General features: G+C 36.7%; 1 protein-coding gene across 3 annotated transcripts in view; it reads left to right on the top strand.

Moving 5' to 3' along the window:
- Cnot6l (CCR4-NOT transcription complex subunit 6 like) overlaps positions 1-9,476 on the top strand; it is a 106,799-nt gene that overhangs the window by 57,104 nt on the left and 40,219 nt on the right. For all 3 annotated transcript variants that reach the window (XM_008843688.3, XM_017800787.2, XM_029568591.1), the window contains exon 5: positions 7,355-7,444. In XM_008843688.3, coding sequence (XP_008841910.1) covers positions 7,355-7,444 — 90 coding nt within the window. The remainder of the gene's footprint in view (positions 1-7,354; positions 7,445-9,476) is intronic.

Raw genomic sequence — 9,476 nt, 5'->3', positions numbered from 1 at the left:
AACTTTTCTATTGCAGTGATGACCCAACTTCATTATGCTATGGATTTATACCTCTGGTTTAATTTGATAATATCTATCAAGAACTGTGAAATCCCAGAATTTATCCTAAATAAGCTATTAACTTACCTACTTTTTCATGAATATTGGCAGACAGAAGACTCCTGCTTGGGTCAGCAACAAAGCTCATTGCTAAGCTGCAAAATGGGTCCAGACGTATGCTAATGACATAGTGAATTCCTCTCGGAATTGAGTAATCCGGGCAAGAGTTCAACATGTTTCAAACAAGTAACAAGTATAGCAAGCTGTGCAAAGCTAGTCTTGTTTCTCCAGGGGAATAGTTATTAATGATAGTTACACTGTAGTTGCCTTGACATACTTAGTTGTCTACATAAGTGGATACAGAAACTGCTTAGTATAAACAGATCACCTCTAAATAAAGGAAATGTACTATGACTGGACAGGACTGTATCTTCCAAATACACTTCTTAAGGGTTTTTCCTTTGTAATTTTGTGAGTAAAGTTGATCTTGTTTTTCATTGGTCTTATGTAATAAGTATGTGTAAAGTTTATATTGACTTAAAAACAGTGGGAAAATTATATTTTTCAGTTCTCTTAAAAATTGGGATATGACAATGAATCTGTTCCTTGAAATTTTGATAGAGCAGTTCTGTAAAACTACTATTGCCTGTTTGTGTTCTTTTGGAGAATATTTTCTTTTTTATATTGTAGTTATAAGAATTATTATTTAGAATTTTTAGATTTTATTTATTTTAGTGATTTTATTTTATGTGCATGAGTGTTTTACTTGAATTTCTGCCAGGAATTTAATTTGTCTCACTCTTTCTAGATGCTATTACTATAAGATTCGTACTTTTCGGAGGAGTTACATTACCTTGATTTTTTTTCTGTGTGTGTTTATGTTACTACTTTGGGATTTATGCATCTGGTGTTATTTCTTTGCTTGGTTTATTTATTTTTTTTAGCAGCTATTATTTCAGTTGAAGTTTTTGCAGTGTTTGTGTGAAACTTGGATGTGATGCAGTTGAGCATATGGTTCAAACAATAGTAACTCAGTCCAGGAGCTCAGGGTGCATGGTGTAAACTCTCTATTATTCCAGAACAACCACAGCTGCTGGATATTCCACTATGCAAATATCCTACCTGCTAACTAAAAACAGTGGCCTCTTTGACTTCAGTAACTGTTAGACAATGAATAACCAAGGATAGCATGGGTATACTCAGATTTTAGATAAGATTAGGAACAGGAAGGAAATAGGGTGGGTATGGATAAAGACGGGATATTGGATTGACTTTGACAAGAAAAAAAATTGAGGTGAATAAAGTAGTAGGAAGGAAAATTGGGATGCTGTAATAACCCACAGATTTTTTAGAGACTGGTAAAGCTATGGTAGAGTATAATTAAGAAGTAAAAAGAGGAGGGGATAAGGATGAGAGAAAGAAGAAAAGACAAAGGAATAAGTGGTGTCTATAAGTTGTGACTGAAGAAAGCCTTATAGTAACCTAGGTGGAGAAACAAACAGTAGCCCTAAAACCTAATTGAGCTAATATAAACAAAAGCAAAATCATCAAGAATCATAGATGAAAAAATGTGAATTAAATAATAGGAAATAAAAAATAAAAGGAATGCTTATGGAGTGAATTCTGGGTAGCTGAGTTAAGTTGAAAATGAAGTTTCAGACCCTTCTGCCTCTAGCAGGCTCCATGTGATACTGTATGGGAGAACTGAGTGGGAACTCACTTTTAATCTGTTTGTATAGTGAGGCGAGTTTCTTGTAGGCATTTCAACTAATAACTCGGGGCTAGAGAGATGGCTTAGTGGTTAGGAGACATATTGTTCTTTCAGAGGATCCAAGTTTGGAGGATCCCAGTACCCACATTGTGAGTGTGGCTCACAACCACCTGTAACTACAATTCCAGGGTATCTGACTTCCTCTTCTTGACTCCTGTGGGCAGCCCCCTTCACTCACACAGACACAGGCAGACAGACAGACAGACAGACAGAGAGAGATGGCTTAGTGGTTAGGAGACATATTGTTCTTTCAGAGGATCCAAGTTTGGAGGATCCCAGTACCCACATTGTGAGTGTGGCTCACAACCACCTGTAACTACAATTCCAGGGTATCTGACTTCCTCTTCTTGACTCCTGTGGGCAGCCCCCTTCACTCACACAGACACAGGCAGACAGACACACACACACACAGACATACACATACACATAATTTTCTTAGAAATTTAAAAAATAAACTGAAGATCTGTCCAAGATACCTTACTTTTCCTGCTACTTTGAAGATTCTGTCTTTTTAATTTTTTTTAATCTTATATGTATGAGTGTTGCCTGCATGTGTGTAAGTGCACTTGTGTTGTTCAGTGCCCTCATAAGTCAGAAGAAGGTGTCAGATCCTCTGGAACTGCATTTATGGATGATTGTTAGCTGCCATGTGGGTGCTGGGAATCGAACCTGCGTCCTCTGCGAGAGCATTCAGTGCTCTTAACCACTTGAACCATCTCTCCAAGATTCTTTTTATATTTGACTTTACACAGTTTTGTTAGAATTTATTTAGATGCATACCTCTTTCATTTTTGTCCTAATTGGAGCTTGGTATGCTTCTTGGATATGTATATTAATGATGTTTATCAAATCTGAAATGTTTTTGGCCAGTAATGGTTTTCTTCATACACTCTTGTCACCCTCTTACTTGGGGTGGAGGGATCTTTCAGCTATGGACAAGAATCAGAAAATCACTATGCAGATTAAATAATCACTAGTCTTTTAGATGAAATATTAAAGAGTTCCAGTCGAGTTATAGTCACTCCGGTGACTGTTGGACTGTCTTGACTGTGGGATTAGAAGTAAAAACTCCAAAAATCATTATTCTTAATGATATTCTACATTTTTTCTTCCTAATGCTGGAGTCATTTGATTGAGTATAGGCTGGCAACCCAATGTAACCATGATACGGTGAAGAATACGGTAAACATAAGGTGTTATAGCTGCTGTGATATAACAGGGCATATGTTCTATAATAAATTTATGTCTGGAAGTAATATTGTTTAATATAATGATAAAAGGTACAGGATAATAAATAAATGAGCTAGTAACTGTTTGTTTTGTCATATATTATGTCCTGTACTTAATTCCGTGTGCTATAATTTTTTGCAGCTGGCATCACTGGCTTAACACCCAGCATCACTACAAACACATGAATAAATACATCATGCTATAATGTTATGAAGGTAGTGATGTCACTAGGTTATAAAAATTTTCAGTTCCATTGTAATCTTGTGGGATCTGCTTTATGTGGTCTCTTTTTGACAAAAATGTCATTATGCTGTATATAACTAGTGTTGATGCTCTTGCATCCAAAGAGAATGTGGTAGTTTATTTTTGAGCCAGATAGGAGTGTCTAGAGCCTGGCAACACAAATTCAGGTTGCCCTGAGTGGCATGTTGCATGGTACAAGAGATTATATGAAGAGATTATATAAAAGATTATATTTTGTAGTTACAGAGCAAAAGGAAGTCATAAAGTAATGCATTTACCACGTACATTATAGAGGAACATCAGACAGGTAGGAATTCTCTTCATAGATTTCAGATACTATCCTATTCTTAGCTTTAGGACTGGTAGAACCTGGTGGTCTGCTTAAAGTAGTACATCTCCAAAGTTTTATCAGGCAAGGATGTTAAATCCATATAGAAGTTGGAAATAAATCACTATTAAGGGGAACTAAAAATAGCTGAGATAATTTTGGCTCACAGTTTATAACATTTTATCTTTTCGTAGTCACAAAGTCCTCATCAGTTTCCTGAGTCTTCAGTACGTGTGGCCTTTTTAGTGAGTTAAGTTCACAGTAGAATGACAAAAAAAAAATAGTCTTGTTGATTTTATGGAGTGACAGATTTATTTGGAGGTCCCTTATTCTGCTGTTTTTGCTAGCTTAAAAAAATCTATTTCGTCTTGAGTGAAGACTTGTAGTTTCTGTCTTAGGAATTTTTTCTGTTTCTCCTAAGCACTGAACTATACTTCCAGGCAGGGATTTGTTTGTTTGTTGGTTTGTTGGTTTTCTGGTTTTGACTCAAGTGTTTATAAATATTTAGGTAAAGTTGGTTGACAGTGTTGCTCTGGTCTTTTATGTCTCTACCTTTTTAATCCCTCTTGATAAATGAGGTTTCAAATACAATTCCTATAACTCTTTGAAAAATATTCTGTTGTATTCTAGCTTTTGAAAGATATCTTCTCTTTTTCCAGTTTTAAAGCCTCTGTTTGTCATTGTCATTCCTTAGTTTACACTGCATGCATTTTTATTTATCCTTGAGTTTCTTTTTAGGTTAGCATACATAGTATAGTATAAAGGGTTTTATTATAATTTTTTCCTATATGTATGTAATTTTATTTTGTTCTTGTTTATTTTGCTCCTCTGTCATACTGCATACTTCCTAGCTCTTTTTGCTGACATTTTATGTCAAGTAGTCCTTCTTTCATGTCATTTTTGAAAATTAGCTTTGGGGGCTAGAGAAATGGCTCAACAGTTAAGAGCACTTACTGCTCTTCCAGAGGACCCTACTCTGTTCCCATCACCTACATGGCAGCTAACACCCATCCTTAACTCCAGTTCCAGAGGATCTGATACTTTCTTCTGGCTTTCATGGGCACCAGGTACAGACGTGGTGTACCTACATACAGGCAAAGCACTTATACACATAAAATAAATATAAAATCTTTTAAAAATTAGTTTTTGATATTCTGTAATTTTTTTTGACCTGCTTTTCATACATTGCCTCTCCATACTCCTCCATTCTTTCTGTCTAGAAATTAGGGATATTTATTGTTTCCTGCATCTGTTGTATCAGAGGCTAAAATTTCCTCAAGTATTTTTGGGTGGGCTTGTCTAAAGACTCCTTAAGTCTGAAACTTGAAGTTCTTTTAGCAGTAATCTGCTGTTAATACAGACACACTATTGATGTGGTATAAGATGTGGAGGGAGAAATCTTAGGAATTGATATCAGGGTCTTAGGCAGCCTAAGCTGGGAACTTCCCTGTCCAGTATTGAAAAGTAGAGGGGAGCTAGGTAGAATATTTTTCTTCCCCTAGATCTGCTAGGTTTTGGCTACACAATGATTCTGATAAAATAGTTTTCCTCAAGGGAAGGACTTACAAAGAACATATTCAACAATTTTTTGGAATACCAGTTTGTTCTGTGGTCACGATTGTAAGGACAGGAGTCATGCCTTCCAGACCTTTTTTAGTGTTGGAACAGAAACCAAAAAATTTGTTGGCCTTTTTTTTTTTAGAATTCCATCTCAATGTATATTAAACTTTCTTATTTTAAACTTTATGTCTTTTACCCTTTAGTGTTCATCTTTTTTGAGACTCAGTGATGCATTTTGGGTAATTTCTTCAGATGCATTTTCCCTGTTTACCAATTTTCTTTTCTGTTGTGTCTTATCTACTACTTATGTGAAGATTTTCCTCCTGTGGCACTTGTTACATACTGTAAAGTGCCTGAATATTAAAAATTCAGCTTTACTGACTGTATATCTGTGAAAGCAACACCTAGATGAAGATACGAGCATTTCCATCACCCAGGTTTTTTCCTTTTCCCACTTGCAAGTTTAATTGAAAACTGCTGACCAGATTTAAAATATAGCCATATCATTTTATACTTTACTAGTCATTTCTGAAAGTTCCAGGTACTCTTTGTTCTCCTAACATGGTCATTTTTTTTTTTAAAAAATTGCATTTTGGGACTGGAGAGATGAATCAGCAGTTAAAAGTACTGGTTGCTCTTGCAGGTTCAATTCCCACCACCCACATGGCAGCTAACAACCGTCTGTAACTACAGTTCTAGGGGAACTGACTTCCATGGACATTGCATGACATAGGTGCATTTACATAACATACAGGTATTATACTAATACACATAAAAATAATAAAACATTTTTTTAATTGCATTTGATAAACATATGAACCTTTGAAACATTTAGCAATTGGAAATTTCATATCTAGCTATTTCATTGGCTTTGATTGTTCAAATCTGAATGCTAGCTTATGTTTATATTAATACCCCCTTCATTTATTGGGGAGATAATACAGTCTGTTACAGGTAGCTTGCATTTTCATATTTGATATATCTGTTTTCTTAATACTTAGATATTTCTGTTCACTATCATAGTCAACATTTCACTAAGTTATCTTGTTAATAGATTTTCTTGTCACTTGAAGTATTTTCCTTTTTCCTATGTAATACGTAATATAAATATTCTGAGGATATCTTTTCTTTATTCAAAACAATTTTTTTCATTTTACATTTATCTATGGAGGTGGTGTAGAAGTCATAAGACAGTGCTGTGGGAGTCATTTACCTGCTTCTACCATGTAAGTTCTGGAGATCAAACTCAGGTTGTCAGGCTTGAGGTCTAGCATCTTTATCTGCCAAGCATCTTGCTGGCCTGAGACCTTCTTTATGAAATTGTTTATTCCTTTTTTTCTTTTAATTAAAAAAAATTAAGCCAGGCGCGATGGCGCACACCTTTAATCCCAGCACTGGGAGGCAGAGGCAGGTGGATGTCCGTGAGTCCAAGGCCAGCCTGCTCTACATAGCAAGTTCCAGGCCAGCTGGGGCTACAGGGAGACCCTGTCTTAAAAAGCCCCCTCCCCCAAAATTTTTTTAAATTTATTTATTTTTATTTTATGTGTATGAGTATTATGACTGCATGTGTGCAAGTGTACCTTTGTCGTGCAGTGCCCATAGAGGACAGATGAGGGCATCAGATCCCCTGGAACTGGAGTTATGGACGGTTGTTAACTGCCATGTGGGTGCCGGGATTTGAACGTGTGTCCTCTGCAAGAACAGCCAGTATTCTTAACTGCCGAGCTATCTCTCCAAGCCCCACTCATTCTTTCTTAAACAGGACTGTTTATCTACAAAGTTACTTTAGAATTAAACATGATTAATGTGTATGTGCTAATGTCCATGAATGTATTTCTTTAAAAAATTTTTTATTTTTATTTTATGTGTATGCCATGTGGGTGCTGGAAACCAAACCCAGGTCATCTGCAAGAGCACTCAGTACTCTTAACTGCTGAGCCAGCTCTCCAGCCCAGATAATATGAATTTCTTTTTTGATAAACACTGAAATTAGGAAATAACTTCTTTGAAGTTATTCTGTATGCCCAACTTAATGTTTCTTTATGTTCCTATAATTTCTTTAAATGTGTGTCACAGATAAAACAGTAAAATTCACTTTAGGATATTAGTATTTTGTTCCATGGTATACATTTCTGTCTTGTCCTGAAATTATAATTGTCATACTTTATTTTTTTTCACTTCAGGCAATCCTTTATCACAGGATATTATGAGCTTATACCAAGACCCAGATGGAACCCGAAAGCTACTGAACTTCATGCTTGACAATCTTGCAGGTAACTATTAATGATAAAGCAGTGAACTTGCAGATGTTGTTAGTAGTTGATAAATCACATGCTGCTTTTTTTATAGCTGTTTATAGGTTTGGAATTTCTGCCTTAGATTTATCTCATATTAGTGGGACATTCCTTTTTTTCTCATACATGAGTACTTTTCTCTTTACTAAGCAATATATTAGTTTTAGTTACATTATCTTGTTTAATCTTTGTAAAAACTTTAAGTGGTAGTAATTTTTACATTTTACAGGTACAAATTCGAGATTCAGAGACTAGTCATTTGCAAATGACTATTAATATCAGAAGTATGAACTCAAGATTATCTTACTCTGAATTGCTAAGATTACTTTTTTTGGTTTTTTTGAGACAGGGTCTCCTTGTAGCTCTAGCTGGCCTGGAATTCACTATGTAGACCAGGCGGCCTTTAACTCACATAGCTCCATCTGCCTCTGCTGGGACTAAAGTCGTGTGCCACTAAGCCTGGCAGATTACTTATTTTTAATGAAAAAGATGACTATAAATGTTACCTAGGGGGGTGTGCTGGACAGCTTTAGTGTCAACTTGACACACCTGGGTTGAGGGAGCCTCAATTGGGGAATTGCCTCTATTGGACTGGCCTGTGGCCATGTCTGAGGGGCATCTTCTTGATGAGTGATGTGGGAGGACCCAGCCCACTGTGGGTGGTGCCACCCCTGGGCAGGTGGGCCTATGTTGCATACGAAAGCAGGCTGAGCAGGGGCCAGGGGAACAAGCCAGTAAGCAGCGTTCCTCCACGGCCTGTGCTCCAGCTCCTGCCTCCAGGTTCCTGCCCTGAGTTCCTACCTTGGGCTCCCTGATGAACTGTGACCTGGGAGATATAAGCTAAATGAACCCTTTCCTCCCCAAGTTGGTAGTGGTCAGAGTATTCTGTCACAGCAATGAAGAAACAAACCAGAACAGGAGGTAATTCAGTTTAATTTTTTTTCCTTGATGTGTAAGTTTACCTATACTGCCATTTGGTTTTTCAGTATAGTGTTCAGTAAATTACATGAGATAATAAACATTTTATTATAAAATATGCTTTGTGAGGCTGGAGAGATGGCTCAGTGGCTAAGAACAGAAGACCCAGGTTCGAATCCCAGCACCCACATGGCAGCTGACAACTGTCCGTAACTCCAGTTCCAGGGGATCCCACAGCCTCTTCTGTCCTCATCGGGCATTGCACATTTGTGCGCTTACCTGCATGCAGGCAATACATGCTTAACACATAAAATAAAAATAATAAATATAAAAAAAAATGCTTTGTGTTAATTTTCCCCAATTGTAGGCTAACTGAAGTGCTTTATTTAGGTAGACTAGGCTAAGGTATGATATTGGTTAGATTAGGTGCATTAAATGCTTTTTTGATTTAGAATATTTGCAGCTTGATCGGTTTAATTGGGACACAGTATCATTGTAAATCAAGATGTATCTGTAGTTTGATTCACTATACATTTGTAGAAATTTTGCAAGCAGTCTTTAAGAACAGGGTTATAGGGTGATAAAATGGTTATATTCCAAGTGTGAGTTTTCTCATATAAGAAAGCTATTATGTATATACTTAGAACTTTTTTCAGTGGTTTATTTAAACATTGAAAATGTGGATATATGTGTATAGATAATATCTAATATAGATATTTTTCTTTGAATAATTCCTTTTAAGTATATATCCTTTATATTGCATGCTACAGTATGGTATATATGGTCCAAGCACATGAGTGTGTGAATGTGAAGGTGTCTTTATCCCTCTCCATCTTACTGCCTTGAAACAGGGTCTCCTGCTGAACCAGAAGCTTGCCTTTTTAGCTAGGTTGGGTGGCTAGCAAGCTCCCAGGATCTACCTGTCTTTGTCCCCTAATGCTGGGGTTACAGGCAGGCATAGCCATGCCTGACTTTCTACATGGTACCAGGGATTTTAACTCAGGTTCTCATCCTTGAAGATGTCCTCATCGGGCACTCTTACCCACTGAGCAGATGCTCCCTACCCCCTGTACAGTTCTTTTAAAAACTATTT

This window comes from Nannospalax galili, unplaced genomic scaffold (genome assembly GCF_000622305.1).
Source record: "Nannospalax galili isolate Female #2095 unplaced genomic scaffold, S.galili_v1.0 scaffold440, whole genome shotgun sequence".
Lineage (NCBI taxonomy): Eukaryota > Metazoa > Chordata > Mammalia > Rodentia > Spalacidae > Nannospalax > Nannospalax galili.
This window is presented reverse-complemented; position numbering and strand designations above follow the sequence as displayed.